This window comes from Epinephelus lanceolatus, chromosome 12 (genome assembly GCF_041903045.1).
Source record: "Epinephelus lanceolatus isolate andai-2023 chromosome 12, ASM4190304v1, whole genome shotgun sequence".
Classification (NCBI taxonomy): domain Eukaryota; kingdom Metazoa; phylum Chordata; class Actinopteri; order Perciformes; family Serranidae; genus Epinephelus; species Epinephelus lanceolatus.
The window spans coordinates 17,750,307-17,766,637 of record NC_135745.1 but is presented as its reverse complement, the minus strand read 5'-3'; the positions used below and the strand labels follow the sequence as shown (position 1 = coordinate 17,766,637).

General features: G+C 41.9%; 1 protein-coding gene across 7 annotated transcripts in view; it reads left to right on the top strand.

Moving 5' to 3' along the window:
- The window catches only part of LOC117272081 (band 4.1-like protein 3), a 69,419-nt gene extending 53,749 nt beyond the window's left edge, over positions 1 to 15,670 (top strand). For 4 of the 7 annotated variants that reach the window (XM_078173046.1, XM_033650820.2, XM_033650814.2 and 1 more), the window contains 12 exons: positions 776 to 811; positions 1,298 to 1,363; positions 2,052 to 2,237; positions 2,906 to 2,968; positions 4,723 to 5,451; positions 6,305 to 6,337; positions 6,571 to 6,648; positions 8,257 to 8,340; positions 9,958 to 10,056; positions 10,726 to 10,806; positions 11,159 to 11,274; positions 14,554 to 15,670. In XM_078173046.1, the coding sequence (XP_078029172.1) occupies positions 776 to 811; positions 1,298 to 1,363; positions 2,052 to 2,237; positions 2,906 to 2,968; positions 4,723 to 5,451; positions 6,305 to 6,337; positions 6,571 to 6,648; positions 8,257 to 8,340; positions 9,958 to 10,056; positions 10,726 to 10,806; positions 11,159 to 11,269 (1,566 nt within the window). In that variant the 3' untranslated portion in view covers positions 11,270 to 11,274; positions 14,554 to 15,670. The remainder of the gene's footprint in view (positions 1 to 775; positions 812 to 1,297; positions 1,364 to 2,051; positions 2,238 to 2,905; positions 2,969 to 4,722; positions 5,452 to 6,304; positions 6,338 to 6,570; positions 6,649 to 8,256; positions 8,341 to 9,957; positions 10,057 to 10,725; positions 10,807 to 11,158; positions 11,275 to 14,553) is intronic. The other 3 variants (XM_033650822.2, XM_078173045.1, XM_078173044.1) reach the window with 2 other exon arrangements.
- The last annotated feature ends 661 nt before the right edge of the window (positions 15,671 to 16,331 follow it).

Here is a 16,331-nt window from a genome sequence, read left to right as displayed (position 1 = left end):
CAGCTTATATTACAGCAGACAAAGTCATTGTTAAATCCAGTCCTTGGATAAGGCAGGTTTACTTACGTAGCACCATTCAGACACAAGGCAGTAGTGCTTTATAGGGGCATAAAAAATACATTAAGCAAAAGACATTTAGAAAACACTAAAACTGCATTTAAAAGACAATGAAAAGAAAAAGGAAGAGTTAGATTAAAAGTTATTGTTGGAAAGCGGAAGTGAACAATTTTGTTTTAATCCTTGTTTTAGATGAGTCAATAGTAAAAGCAGACCTCAGGTGTTCAAGACAGCTGTTGGACAGCACAGAAACTAAAAGCTGCTTCATGTTGCTCGGTTTAAATCCTGGGAACCCTGAGTAAACCTGACTTAGATGGCCTGAGGGGTCTGGATGCTTCGTAGTGTACGAGTATATCAGAGATAAATGTAGGCCGGAGACCATTAAGTGCTTTATAGACTAGTTTTAAAATCTATTCTTCATACTTCAACCTGTGTTAAAGTTCAAAGCTTGACGGGCACATCTTGGTGTTATGGTTGCTAAGGCTATGACTGGACAAGTGCCATTTGGGGGAGAGGTTTCGCAAATGCTCAATTTCTGTTCCAATATTTTCACTTTTTGAATTCAGTCACTCTCCTCACCCTCTCTTATCTCTCTGCTTGCCACTCCGTGTCGCTCTCTTTCTCTGCCCCTTCGCCCGATTGGCCCTCATGTGTCTCTTTTCTCTTTTAATTCCTCCTTATCTCACAATCTCTGTCTCCCCTCTTTACTCGCTGTCAGTCGGACGCAGATGAGGATTCTGAGATGCGGACTCAGGTACACTGGGCTCGCTTCATAGCCCAGCTCAGTGCATCATACCGTCACCACCACCACCACCAGATGCACTGAGCCACTCAGACATCAGTCACTTTGTGCCATCTCTCCACCTTGGCTTGCCTGCTGCCGCTTCTGTTGACACGCTCGCTATCACACCACACACCAGATGAACCATTCACTCCTGCCTGACTTCTCTTCACAGACTGCTGCTGCAAAGCTGTTGCTGCTGCTAAACACACCATTCCAGCTCATTTTCAAAGTGCTGTTGTTTGTAAATGGTGGAGTCATATTCCTATTCCTTGTTGCTGCACCCAAGTGTCAGTTTACAAGGGTTTTCTAATCCTTGGCTTTTACACAGTTTTACTTTTGCCATCATGTCATTTACATCCATACCATCCAAAGACAAACTCCCAGTTTCTTAACAAGTCTAAAATCACAGCACAGGATCTTTAACTGCAGCTCCTCTCCCCTCTTTTGTCTTTACAGTATAGTTTCATAAGACGAGTAAAGGGGGAAAACGTTTTTATCAAGCATAGTAATCTGATGCTAGAGGTTGGTAAGAAAATGCATGAGTGAAACATGCATGCAGGTGCTTTTTGTATGAAGAATTCTAACCGATAACAAATATGTCTAACGCATCAGTAGCTCTGCAGGTGTTAAATACTGCTGTGTGAAATTGAGTCATTACATTTTTATCTAACGGATTTCTTGCTGTGAGCATCCAAATAAACTCTTGTGAGAAATAAAGCAACTCAAATGAAACTTAAGTCTAAATTTGTAAAAGTTTTAACTTCTAACAGGATTTGGGAATGGTGTGCTCAACTTAACCTGTCAAGTTAAGTCTGTGAATCTGTGCATGCAATCATTCAGTTAATTAAAATGAAGCTGGCCCTAAATGCTGACTCAGCATTTAAGTACAAGCTGCTACTCTTTCAGTTCCAGCTGCCATGTGAGTGGACATTTTGCCATTATGTTGCTGTTTGTGCGAGCTGTTGCACAGGTAGTCTCCCACAGAGGCCTGTCAACAATGAGCATAAAGAGTGAAGCTTATTGTGCAGTTGATTTAAGTCTGCTTTCGTTAATTGCAGACATTTTCAAAGCTGCATTTTATGCTTCCTGACTTTTTTTGGTAATTTATTGGAAATGCAAGCTTCCGTTGCGTACATAAAGCATGGCCGTCGTTCCCTCTTCACCGCTCCTGGCCTCATCTCCTTGTATCATGGTTGACCGGCTACTGTAGGACACCACGCCTCCAGAAGAGATGGTCAAGCACCAGACCAACATCAGCGAACTGAAGCGCTCCTTCCTGGAGACCGGCGGCCCCGCACCGGGCCTGACAGAATGGGAGAAAAGACTCTCCTCGTCCCCTGTGCGCTCCCCCAGAGCAGATGAACCACCAATGATAGAGCCGCTGGAGCCGCAGGATGTAAGCTGCAGCCCTCAGCCGACTGAATGACGGCATGTGTGTGTGAAGCATGACATCACCAAGGAGATTTTTGCATTAACAAAGTTATCAATCTCAAGAGTGTTTGGGTAATGAGTCTTAGTGCAGTAAATTCAATCATTATAATGGGGGTAGAGACATCAGAATGAGTTGGGTGCAGTACATTTTATGTTCCACACCCCTCTGGTGTGTATTAAAGAAGCGTCCTTTATGGAGGAAATTTATTTCTCAGTCATTTTGAGTTAGCGTGCGAATAAACGAGTCTCTCTTTGCCACTTTCACCTTATGTCTCACCACTCATCAGCAGCTGATTAACATATTAATTTGTCTCGGTAATGGACGATGAAGTCATTATTCAGTAATAAGATTGTTTTGCTCGGTGACATTACGTGCTGGAGTTAGGAGCAGTTTTATCAGAGTTTCTGCTTTACTTGTGTTGTGTGTCATAATCTGATGAGCTCACACAGGACAGATGAGCGGCACTAATTAAAATCTTTGAAGACTAATCACTGACTGAAATGAAAAGAAGCAGATTCACTGCAAGAGCTTTGGGATCTGGATCATGTCCATGTAGTCACGCTGGACATGTCCTGTCTTGTGTCAGTCTCAATATGTGTGACCTTTTATCTTTTTATTTTTTCCCTCTTTAGACTAACGACGAGCAGCCTGCAGCAGAAGAGACAAAAGAGATGGTGGAACCCAAAGTCACTGAGGTAAACTGCTTCCACTTTGTTTTTCACATGTAAAAAAAAAAACAAAAAACATGCAGTTTAGTGAGTGTGCTGTTTTGCCCTCTTGTTTTTAACTGGCTCCGGACATATTTGGACACTGGCTCAGTCTTTGGTAATTTGGCCCTTGCACATTCAGTTTCTCTACTTCCTTTATCTGCCCTTTTTCTCATCTCATTAAATCTTAATTAAAGCTTGAAATGCACTTGAAAACTACCAATATTAGTTTTTAATGTGATTCTAAGCTTTCAAAAATCAGTGTTTAATATGAATCCAATCAAAATCAAATTAGATTAAACTTCATTATCCAGAGGAGGAAATTAATTTGGCCAGATGACTGACAACGTTACAGAAAACACACAGAGTAAAATAATATGGACAAATCCATTAAAGGAACTTTACCGGAGCAGTCAAGTGCTGATAGACAATCTTTAAGCCCAAACCAATGATTCGTGACGATACAAAATCATTTTAGAACATGGCAGTTGTTGCTGCTAATCGATGTATGTGCTTATGCCCCTCACACACACACACACATTCTACATGACCGAGTAATTGCTGTTGGTTATTTATATTATTGTGGTGTATTTATTATGAATACAGTTCATCTGATACTTATTGTGTCTCTGTTTTCGCTGGTTCATCGCTACTACAAATGCAACTGTAGCCAGTATCTCACTATCACCGTCCTCATTCATATTTTAAGAAGCTACAAATTATATTCAGCCACAAAATAAGCCTGAAAAGCTGGAAATCAGAACAGAAGCACAGGCAGGTTTTTAGAACGTTGCAGAACAGCAAGTAGTTGCCTGTTTCAACTTGTCTCGTGAATTCAGTCTGAACTGGGCTTTACACACTAGGGGCATTATTTGTGTGTGTTATTAATATGCACGTCAATATGTTTTTTCAAACTATTGTTTTTGTCCTAAGTACTTTCACACAGAAAAGGAATATTACATGGTGAAAAAGTGACATTACTTATTTTGGAAAGATTGATTTTTTTTTTGAGTTTTTACATAGAATAAAGGCATCAACCAATCACATTACGCAGAACACCAACATTGCGAAGGCCCTATAGTCTGATCCAAGAATGCAAACTTAATTATTCCTTTCAGCCTTGAAAAGGCAGCCATACCAGATTTACTCCTTGCATTCTTACCCTTCCTGATAAAAGCCCTACACATATACTCTGCATGACTGTTGTCCAAAGGGAACTTAAATTCACTTAAGTTTTTCACTAATAGGAAAAGCTCTATATAATAGCTTACAGTAGGTGTGGCTATACAACAACTTAACTCAGACAGACTTCCAGACGCTGCTCTGGGTGAATAGGATCCTGGACATTGTCACAAATTTGCAACATCACAGTTGAATCTATTTGCACCAAAACCTTTTATTGAACAAGTGTTGCAGCTGTTGCGTATTCACATTCCTGCTGGTATGAATAGTTCTGATGCAGACTATTCGCAGGCTAGTATTTCATGTGTTTGTGTCATTTATTCGTTACGCCCCCTGTGTGTAAATGCCATTTCATAGCTCTATTAGAGATAATAACCATATCTGTGCAGAGATACATTCAAACAGTGCATCTTTGTCCAAGTATTTCTGGAGCTCAGTCTGTGTATGTGTCATCTCCGGATATATGGTCTCTTGAGCTTATTCTCATCGTCTTGGCTTTGTGATGCCCTCTGTCTATTAACTTGAACGATCCATTTCCAATAAGCCAAGTGTCTCCCCAGGCGGCAGGGTATCTGGTGAAATACATGGTGGATAGTATCGTAACAGATTTGGCCAGCTCCTCGGGGCCACACGGGATTAGTCTGTCAACCACTATGGACGACGAAGTCTTCATGGACGGGACCCTGAGGGAGGTGGAAGAGAAAACCCCCGACTCCCAGGAGGAGGTGTCAGAGAAGGCAGACATGAAGGTCAGCCCTGGAGCTGTCAGACAGGAAGTAACCCAGGCCATCATAGACAAGAAAGGAACGCTCATTATCTTGAAGGAGACGGAGGATAAAGTCGACACGGAGGGCAAAGAGATAAGTGCTGCAGGTGAAAAAACAGAGCCTGTCGTCCCCGGAGAGGCCGAAGCTAAGGAGAGTGAAATGCTGTCTGCCTCTAAAGAGAAAGAATCTATCAAAGAAGACTCTTCTGTTGTTATAGACGCCAGAACCACAGTAGTTAAGACGCAGAGTCCGAAGATGGAGGTAAAAACTGATGACGTGACTTGGATTAAAGGTACTGACTCGCCTAAAAAGGCCATGGCATCGTGGATATCTGAGGAGGTGAAGACCGAGGCTTCAGAGGTCCTCAGTGTGATGACAAAGCAGGTGACAGAGATGAAGAGTTCTGACGGTGTGCAGCAGAAAGCAGAAATCTTCACCTTCGAAGAAGTCCAGACGGAGCAGTCAAAGCCCAGCCTGACTCAGATTACACTTTCTGAATCTTCAACTACATCCTTAGTAGTGGTACTGTATGACAACTAAAAGCCACAACTCGGTTTTGGCTGCCACCCTCCATATCTCCACCACCACCACCCTAAGCCTAGCCCATTGCCTTTCCCTCTAGCAGCAGCCAAACCAGTCTAACAACAATGTAACCAAGCGCTCTGCATGGCTAATGGTCCCTTAACACCCAGCGTTTACTCTCACACTTGCCAAACCGCCGGTTTCTGTTGCAATCGAGCCCGCTGCTTCTTTTTGATACAACTTCTTTTGGGTTTGTTTTTGAGTTTGTTGACAACTTAAAGAGCTCGGCTTGCCTTCACAGCTGGCTCCAACAGCTGATAAGGAAAGCAATGGGGGCTCTGGCAGCCTCCTGTTTGTTTTCTGCCGTTTTGCTCAGCTGCACCATCCCTTTCTTTCAGCTCTGTTATCAGTTCCCTGAAAGCAGTGACTTCATAGCCCTGGCTCAGTGCCACCGCTGCAGCTTTCCCCACCTCATCCTCCAAAATCCCCTCCTGCCTCCATAACAAGTCAAGTGGAAAAAAATTGTATGGGTCTACCTGAAAAGAGATTTCACTGTTCTTAAGTAACAGTTTTTCAAAAGCAGATTAGTGGAAATTTTGCTGCTGGTGGATTCAGCAATCCCCAAATCGGATTTTTGTTTGAGGTTTTAGGATTTGTTCAACTTGGCATTCAGCAGATTTAATAAGCTACACAATGGCATCCCATAAAATCCATACAATATTTACTTTTCAAATCTTTCATTTTCCCACCCTCTCTCTCCCTTTGCTCTTTGTCTTGTGTTCACTGTGACTTTTGACTTTCCTCTCTTTTCCTCTCTCTCTTCTTGTGTCCGTCCATCCTTCTGTCCCATCAGTCTACGCTGGGATGGGTTTCCTCCTCTGAAAAGGTGACCACACCCCTCTGGTCCTCACAGATTTCTAAATGCAGTGGTTTTCGTGTAACTCAAACCTTAATTGTCTTTTACATGTAATTCTGTTGTGAAATTATGAAAATGTATAACTCACATTTTTATCATTTTTCTCCATCAGGTGTGATGCAAAGCGACCCTGTACTGAGTGGGTTTTATTTTTGTCACAGTGAAGCAAAAACATCATCTAATCGTACAATTATCATTCACAGACGTCAGCTGAGCCGGAGGAGAAGGCAGCGGTTGCCACGGTGACAGAGGCAGCACCAGCCGTGTTGACAGGGCCAACGGTGAATATCCAGACCGCAGAGGCTGCACAGGCCGAGCCAGTGCACACTACAGCAGAGCTCACAATGTCAGCAGAGTCTGCAGAGGGAGAACTAGATTATGCGCAAGAGGATGTTAGTGGCATTAGTTCACCAGCACAACCTGGTTTTCCAGGCACTGCACCACCTTCAGAGCAGCTTCAACAGTGTGCATCTGTGGAGCTGGTCGCAGAAAAACAGCCAGTAGCAACAAATTTAGGGTTAAATGAGAGCCTGTCTGGCGGTAGCGCCTCGCTGGAGTCTGCAGTGACCCTAGCAGCAGAGAGGGGAAATGAGGAAGTAATAGATGAGGAGGGAGAGGATGTTGGTGTGGAGGGCGAGACGTCGTTGTCAAAACACAGAAATGATGGTTTCCGATTCACTGTCGCTCCTGCCTACATCAGAGATAGTGAAAAGGAAGAGAAGCTGACTTCAGCAGAGAATGAACACAACGAAGAGGAAGCTGTAGAGAGATGTCTGAAGGCTTTAGAAGAGGAATTAGCAGATTGTAAAGACACAGAGGAGAGAACGCACACAGAAGTAGATGGCAAGAGAGTTCAGTTCTCCAACAAAGTGCAGTATTTCGAAGAACAAGAGTTTCCCACAGAGTTCGAAAATGGTGTTGAGGAGGTGGATGAAGACACGGGTGGATGTTTACCAGCGGAGGATGAGAGACCAAAGAGCTTTCCAGACATCTTGAAACCTTTGCCCTCTGAAAAAGAGAAATACTACTGTGCACAGATGGATGGCTCGGAAGATGAAATGGAGAGAGCAGAAGAGGAAGAGACAGATGGAAAGAAAGAAGAAGTGGAGGAGGAGCACAGTGAAGAAGAACTGAAGTTGAAAGTGGCAGACGACTGTGATGATGAAAAGTCTTCAGAGGTGAGAGAAGATTTTGTCACATCAGAAGAAGTAAAGGAAGAAGAAACAGACTGCGCTGACACACTGAAAGAAGAAAAAGCAAAGGAACAAGACCAGACGTCCAGCCCACATGAAGTGACTCTGACTGAACCGCTTATCGTAGCCAACCCGCTCACCTGTCCACTTCCAGCCACGTCTCAGTCGGAGGTAACCCTGCGTCACCTCAGATGGCCTCAGCCTCGGCCCTGTAACCTCACCTCCACCCTCCCCTCCTACCAACACAATCTGCCACTATTAATCAAGGGCAAAACTCCACCAGAAGCATGGATACGCGTCTAACTTCACAGTTTGTCTCTGAGCAGATCAGGGGACCTTTTAATATGACGTGGTGCACACACTTGATCAAAACCTTGTGATTTGCATTCTCCAGTATCCACTCCTTCACGGGATCAGGGACTTTAATGCATGACTGCATGCTCATTTAGAGATTTAAGCCCTTCAATAACAGCCTCTGGCTTAGTTTATTAGCATGCAGCATTTATTTGGGTCTATTTAATTTTATGTACAACAGGGTGGAGCTATTTTAAGAACAAAGACGTACATTTAACAGTGAACACCTACAGCAATTTGTTTCAGACACGACAGCTAATTAAATTAGAGCACAGATGGTTTGGTGCTGCTGTTCTCCCTCTGTGTATTTATGTGTGCCTGTTTTTTATTTTTGTCCTTTAGAGTCTTGATGTTGTCGAGGTGGGAACCAAAGAGATGCCTGTAGTCCACACAGAGACAAAAACTATCACCTATGAGTCTGCAGAGGTACAGATATTGATATTAACTCCATTTTAAATCCTGCACCATTTTGAAAGATGGGAGAGAGGAGTGTGATGAGTCTGTAATTTACTGGGGAGAAAAAAAATCTGCCCTGTAAGAGAGTAATAGTTATGTATACATATACAGCAGATAAATAGCATTTTAGGTATTCATGTAGTCATGTTTGTGTCCACTTGATGAAAGTAAGTTCAATATTCACTCTCTCCTTTTACTTCTGTTTTGCTCTCTATTAACCTCCTGGATGAAAAGTTATTTATTTGTGCATATAAAAAATAAAAGTGGGGGAAAAAAAACTAGAATATAAAATGCACAGGAGGGATGCAATACAAACCACTGAGGTCCTGTAAAAGGACCCAATGTAACACTGAAATTAAGGTCAGCTGTATATGCTTGCCACAGATGGACATAAATATTTCAAAAATATGTAAAAGAAAGAAAATAATACAATTTACAAACTAGAAATACTAAAAAAAAAGAAAGAAAAGTAACAAAAACAAGGATTTAAATAATATTTTTGAGCTGCTTACATACACTGTATCATAACTAATTTGAATAATACTTTACTTCGTCAAGAGTAGAGATCAGTGCTTCTCGTGTCTTCACTGTGGTGAGCTTATCCAGGCAAGCGTGCATGTTCGTGGATGTTTGTATTCTACTGACTACCTCGTCGCTGCTTCTTTGCACTGGGCTCGTTGGACATTACCCACTAATATCTGGACACCGTCGTTGCAGAATCTTAGTGCCCAACCTCCAGTTCCTCCTTAGTTATTACCGTTAGCGCTGTGAACAGTTTAGTACTGTTAACAGAGTTAGCACCATTAGCAGCTTGCTGCCAGCTCAGCCAACCTCCATGTTGAGAACTGTGTGCAGACAACTCATATGCTCTGAATTTTGCATTGAGCCCCTATATTTTTTTTAAAAAAATCTGTGTTTAGAACAAAGGAGTACTTTGCACATCTATTTCCAAACAGAACAGAATACAACTTGTAGAAAACGTTTGCCTGATGACGGTCTAGTTACCAAAACATGGCAGCATTAGAATAATTATTTTTGTAAGTTAGACAGTGTGCAGTTTTTCTTCAAAAAAAATCTGTGTTCACCAGTTAGTTACCAGTAACTTTTACTGTCTTCATTTCATCTTCAGCAGATTCTATATAATGTTGTATAGATATTGACCTGTTCAGCAGCAAATGGCAGAGAAAGACTAACTGGTGAACAATGTGGAGCTTTTAGCAGCTAAAGCGACAGATATTTTCCTCAGGAGTTGGACGACATCGCTAAAAATGAGTGAATATTGGACGTACATTCTTCAGGTCTCCAGAAAAAAAACTCTAAATTAATGTTGATGGAGCACTATGTCTGCCTGATGTGTTAATATAAATATCCAACACAACCTCCAACACAGTTTGGCGTCACGGTGGGTGGAGGATTAATTCTGTGTACAAGTGGCCAAAAAAATCAATTAATGCAGCTCAACCACCAGTTAGTGATGAACTATATTTGATAGGAACTCAATAAATCTGTTGTAATGGGCAGTTTTACTTCATCTAGAGCACAAATATAAAATGCAGTTTCAAAATGGAGTCTTTTGCTCGTCAACAGGTCGACACCAATGGTGACGTCGACCCCGGGGTGTTGCTGAGTGCTCAGACCATCACCTCGGAAACCACCAGCACCACGACGACCACACACATCACAAAGGTCAGGGTTCATCTGTTGTCCCTCTGGGTCTCTGAACACTTGACACCTCAGCCTGTGCATGTGTGTGTTAACCTTTCTCCACTGCGGAATATGAAGCATGAATAATAGGTGAAGAGTGGGGAAAGGAAGTGAATCTATCTTTGTAGCACAGAGACATGCCTCATTACACACTCCTGCACGGGGTAAATGGAAACACAGAGTTTTGTTATTTACGTACACTTATATATATTTTTTACTTTTGTCACTACCTTGTGCAGTAACCAGAAGTGATGCATAAAGCAGCTTCAGTTTGATTAAAGCTTACAGCTAAGAGAGGTAAAAAATGAATCCAGGGTTTCGCTGTTTAGGATGTTTGATGTATAGAAAATGCTTACATTGAAGGAGCTGGAAACAGTGAATATTGGTGTTTTTTGCATTAAAAAATTACATAAGCTAAAAGGCTGCAGATTAATTTTCTGTCAGTCAACATTTTTCTGAATTAATGAGGCTGGAAAACTGCTTGCACAGTACACCAGAGTTTTATTCTCATGTTTATTCAAGCTTTACGCAACCTTCCTGACATCCTTGGCCCCATTTAAGGATGTTGACTGAAGCATATAGCTTCATTATGTGTTTAATAAAGCTTTGAGATGTTGCCATATGATCTTAAAGTCTTCTCTCTGCTCTCAGACGGTGAAAGGAGGAATATCAGAGACGAGAATCGAGAAGAGGATCGTCATCACAGGAGATACAGACATCGACCACGATCAGGTATCTTAAGAGTTTCCGTTTTCAAACTGTTTCTCATTTGTTCTCCATTAAGTCAGTAAATGGATTTGACCATGACAAAGTAAAATGCTAGTGGCCCCTCAGGACCTTATCTTGTACTTTGCGAGCATAGCACAGCCCCATGATACAGAGTGGCTCATCATGTGACATTTTAAATGAAAAACATTAACTCGTGATGTGACATTAACAAATACTGAAAGTATGACAAATGTAACTAAGAGTGGCTTCCCTGTTGGCATATTGACTCACAATCAAACATCCCCGCTCCCTCCCCGCCTTCCCCATTTTCTGTCTCCCCCTGGTGATCCCTCCTGGCACTGCACCCCGTATATAGGCTCTGGCTCAGGCCATAAAGGAGGCTAAAGAACAGCATCCTGACATGTCAGTGACCAAAGTAGTGGTACATAAAGAGACAGAGATCACGCCAGAGGAGGGGGAGGACTGACCCAGGTAAGACAACAAGGTCCCAGTCCTGGTCCCGGATCTGTCCGTGTTAGTCTGGTCTGGTTTTGGTTTTGATTCGGTCGGACTGGGCTTTGTCAAGCTGGTCTCCATTCTTGGGCATGCTGCTTTTCCCATCAGCACTTCCTCTCACTGGTACAGACAGCCCTGCTTCTGTAGCACTTACAGCTAATGCATCATACTGTTGTCATTCCAGCTCCACTCCCCCTGCAGGGAAAAGGTCGGCTGATGCGTGTGTGTGCACACAGACCGGATATTATAGTCTCAGCTCGTAATGACAAGGCTTAAAAACCTTTACAGTAATGCTCCTGGCAGTCTCATGCAACATCTTGTAATTGGACTGCAACACTCCCCCCTGCTGGAAAGAAGCATAACTCCCTTTTTATTAGAGAGAGCCAGTGTGTGAACATGTAACACAAACCTTTCTCTGTTCCATAAAATAATAAAACTGCACCCTAAATTAGAAAATGTGCAAAACTGGAGATGAACTTAATTTCTTTATTTACTAACGTACAGAAAAACAAGTCATGTTCAAACAGTTGAGCCTGCATGTCGTGCAATATTCAGTAAAAACCTTGAGTATACATTGTTTTGTCTACATTGTGTAGTCTCACAAAGGGCACCAGCAGGGATGAGAGATTAAATACCGGCTGAACCAGTTTCAGCTTCTCAGAGCGCCCAGCCTGTGTCTGCATACGAACCCGTATCGACTGAAATCTGATCTTGAGCGAACACAGACGTGCTGTAGTCTATTTTCAACTCTGTTCTTACAGGAAAAACCATATACTCTAACTGGACAGCTCCTGAAACAAGCAGTTATATTAATATTGCAATTAAAAATGAAGTATATTTGCAGAAAAACCTTAATTTATGCTGTTTGTTTGTATTCGTATCGTTGTTGACTGAATGCACCAAAAAGCAAACAGTGTTGCTCTGCACAGCAGCCTGACTGTGCAGTCTTTACAGGGAGAAATGTTCATGCATTAGGTGAATCCCTGACATGTTAAAACCGTGTCTCCAGGACACAGTGTGTGACATACTGCTCCTCTCTTCCTTTCTGCGTGGGGGGAATAAATAGGTCAGCGTTTGTGCAAACTTCACAAATACAACCATTTGTGTTCCAACTTGTCCGCCGGCAGTGTCGTGCGGCTTATTTCAGGTGTGGAGCCGCGTGAGGGGAACCTCATTCCATCACACCGCAGCCTATCGTTAAAACCTCGCCACCTTTTCCTCTCAAACATTTGGAATCTGGAAACTGGAATTGTCCGGTTCATTCTTTTCACCTTTCGGCTCTGAAGCTTTGTTAGTTCCCTATTTTTAACTGAGATGATCCCAAGGCGCAGGGTTTGGGATGACGAGCGTGCATGTGTGTACTTGCGTGACTCACCAGATGGGAATGCTTGGCTTTGTTTCCGCGGCCTTGCCCTAAGTCCTGTGTGTGTGTGTGTGTGTGTGTGTGTGTGTGTGTGTGTGTATATGCTGTCTAATATCTGTGTGTCAGAACTGCTGTGTTTCTGAGTAGCATTATTAACATGATACTAAACGTTTTCTCTCTGGTCTTTTGGACGCTTGTCTCTTTCCACTGTAGATACACACAGTGTTTGGGCTAAACAGTGTCAGAAAGGCTTGGAGCAGCATTGTCAACAGTAAAATGAAATTAAACAGTGTCTTCTTGAGAGAACACACAGACAAGGAGGTGCAGATCAGTACTCAAGTCCTCCAAAACTGAAACACGTCTCCAGCACAGCAGGCTTTATTCATACTGTATTCATTTTCAGCCATATTACCATCATCAGGCTGTCTAACAGTACACTGTATATACTGTCATGTTAATAATAAATCACCATAGATAACATCTATACAGAAAAACATTCCAAACATTCCTGTCTTAAAAATACTTTCTACAAAATACTGTTACTTTAAGCTTACAATATATAAAACCATGAATACAGAATATCACAGTCATTCTATCTAAATACTGTCTTTCATCTTAACCCATTAATGGGTAAAAAGGTTACATATCAGTTTTTCAATACAAGGCAATAAATGTATTATTTCAGCCACATTATTCAGTTTATTCTAACCCCTTTTCTCAATTAACATTTTATCTGTCACTCCCTCATACCTGTAGTACTATTTATCAGTCTAGATTGTTTTGGTGTGAGTTGCTGAGAGTTGGAGATATCAGCTGTAGAGATGTCTAGATGACACGCTGCTCAAAGCTCCACAAAAAAAATACATTTATAAAAACTCAACAGCAATGTCTCTTTCCAGAAATCATGACCTGGTTACTCAAGATAATCCACACACCTTGTTGTGAGCAGTTTCATGTAGAAACATTTTTTTTCCTTCACACTACACACAGATGGAAGCATGCAGCTACTCCTAGCTCACCTTGCCTCACTACGCTAGTTAACATTACAGCTCAGCCAAGAAGGACGCCATTAATGTTTACATCTCAAGCTTTCATGAGCATGAGCCTCTCGTCCATGGTTAGATGCACGCTTCCTTCTGGTTAATGACACTGTTTAAACAAGGTCTTCGGATTATCTTGAGTATCTGGGTCATGATTTCTGGAAAGAGACATTGCTGTTGAGTTTTTCAAATGTATTTTTTTGTGCTTTGAGCACCACAAGCCGAGTGTCATCTAGTTCCATTATATTGGAGAGGAGGCAGACATCTCTACGGCTGATATCGCAAACACTCAGCAACTCACACCAAAACAATCTAGATAAACAGCACTACAAGTAAGAAAGTAGAAATGACTTTTTTACTTAGAGTTGAGCCGTCCCTTTATACTGCCATATTTAGAAATCCACAGCAGTGTCTCCAAATCTCTCTCTGTTTTGCAAGAGAGCAGATGTGGTGAATAAAACATGATGTACTGGAGAACAGGTGTGAAACATGTTTTAATAAATTGACTAACATTGAAATTCAAACCACATCGTAGCAGATACTGTGTTTGCCAGTGGTGATATTGGCCTTTACTGACTCATAACTTGTGGTCAGATTCAAAATAGTTGGCATTCATTTCCAGGGATGCCACAGGGGGCGTGTTTAGAGCCTGTGAAACCTGTGTGTATCTATGTTGTGTGTTCATTTTTGTATCTCTGTATTCCCTCGGTGCATCTTTTTATGGTGTTAAAACTGCCACAACCTTTCATCAGGCTGATTTTCAGTCTTCAGCAGAGCTCACTGTGGCACTGAATGCTCATATGTGATCAGATACACAGGATGTACTAACTGCTGTTTCCTCTGTTCCTCCAGGAGTAACACTGAGGGCTGTTTTCTGTTCAACCTCCCAGAATCCAACATCCAGAACTCCACATATTACTCCGGGGACTCTCAGAAGACTAGATAGGCTCCTACTCTCCAAATGCTGCAGCTCGCCGCTAGTCGCAACCATCACCTGCAAAATAAATAAATGCATCTTGCATGAGAAGGAAGCAACGTTGCATTATCAAACAAACGGCAAGATTATACTGAAAACTGTACGATTTTAAAAAAGGTTCTTGATCCGCCTGCACGCCGAATCCCTGTGTGTGTGCAGCAAGCAAACCGTTTGCTTTCACTGCCTTATGAATTTGATGCATTTTTATGATTACTGAGAATAATTATTGTAGCAACGTTTTATTTATGAAATAAAGCCATCACTCCAGAAACTTAAAATCGCTGTAGGCTGTATATGTTAGGGAGCATATACTATTTAACCTTGCTGTTAGAAGTGCCAACCTCATTTGCCAGCAAGCATTGCCTCACTCACTCCAACCGACCCGATGATTCTCCGTCAGGTGTGCCACTACAGAAATCACTACAGCCCACTTCTGTACATATCCAAGCTTTCCTAGGAAAATAGCAAATTATCTTTCACAGTTGATTTATGTCACATCTACTTGAATTGCATTTTCCTTTTTATGATCATTTCAGTATTTTATCCTCGCTCACTGATTTGATTCCACCAAGATGGTCTTTTTTTTTTTTCTGGCAAACGCCAAGGAATCAAGATTTCTGTGCAAGAAATCGATTTTTATGTGCCTGCGCAGGCTTTGAATGTTTTCCCGGGTAGATGATTGGCTGCAGCACAAGTCCCAGGTTTGTGTGACTGTGAGGCAAAGGGCTCAGACTGCCGAGCTCTGCCCAAATTAGATGCAAAGCCAAGTGAGATCTGTCAACCCCCCCACCACCACCACCCCTCCTCCATCCACCCTGAACATGTCAACTGTATGCCTCCCTCATATCTGTTCAACTGTATCTGAATAACCCAGTATTGTTGTGTACAGCCATGTTTTCCTCAAAATGGTGAAATAAAAGTGGCAAATGCATTTGTTTTAATTTGCTGTTTTCTTCTCAAATAATAAAGTGTTGACCACAGACCTGAAAATCATGTCACTGTTGGACCCATTGATTCACTATTGGTACAGTTTCACACTGAGATGTTGAGTCAGTGATAATTCAGATAAGAGCTTTGCTGATCATGACACAAGACATTAGTTATCCCACAGCTTTTTATTATAATAACCTACAAATGATGATGTATCCAGCTGTGCTCTGTGTCCCTGAGCCCTTTAATAGACTGAATCATAATATTATAATTGCCTTAAGGCTAAAAATCTGTGTTTATTTAATAGGTTATATATTAATTTGTTTAATCTTAAAGGATTTAAGAGAAAAATCCACAACAAATAGCTAACATCTAACAACCTGAGTATTGAGAGATAAAATTACTAAAATAACTTTATGGACAATGAGTCATTATTAATATTTTTAAGCTTCATACATTGGTTTAATAAATAAATAAATGTATTAATGAGAGGGGGTTGGATTTGTTAATAGTCGGCCAATCTATTATTCATTGAACCAAATGCTGGAAACACTTAATTGTGTTTAAGGCAGCGTCCTCGGGGTAATTAAGAGAGGATTTTTACAGCTATAGGTAATTATGGTGAGCGCACGCAGGCTGCTGAAGCCCCGCCCCGCTGTGTACGTGCGCGCGTGCAGGAGAGGAACTAAAGGTAAGAGCTCTCACTCCGTCTCTGTTGCTGGGT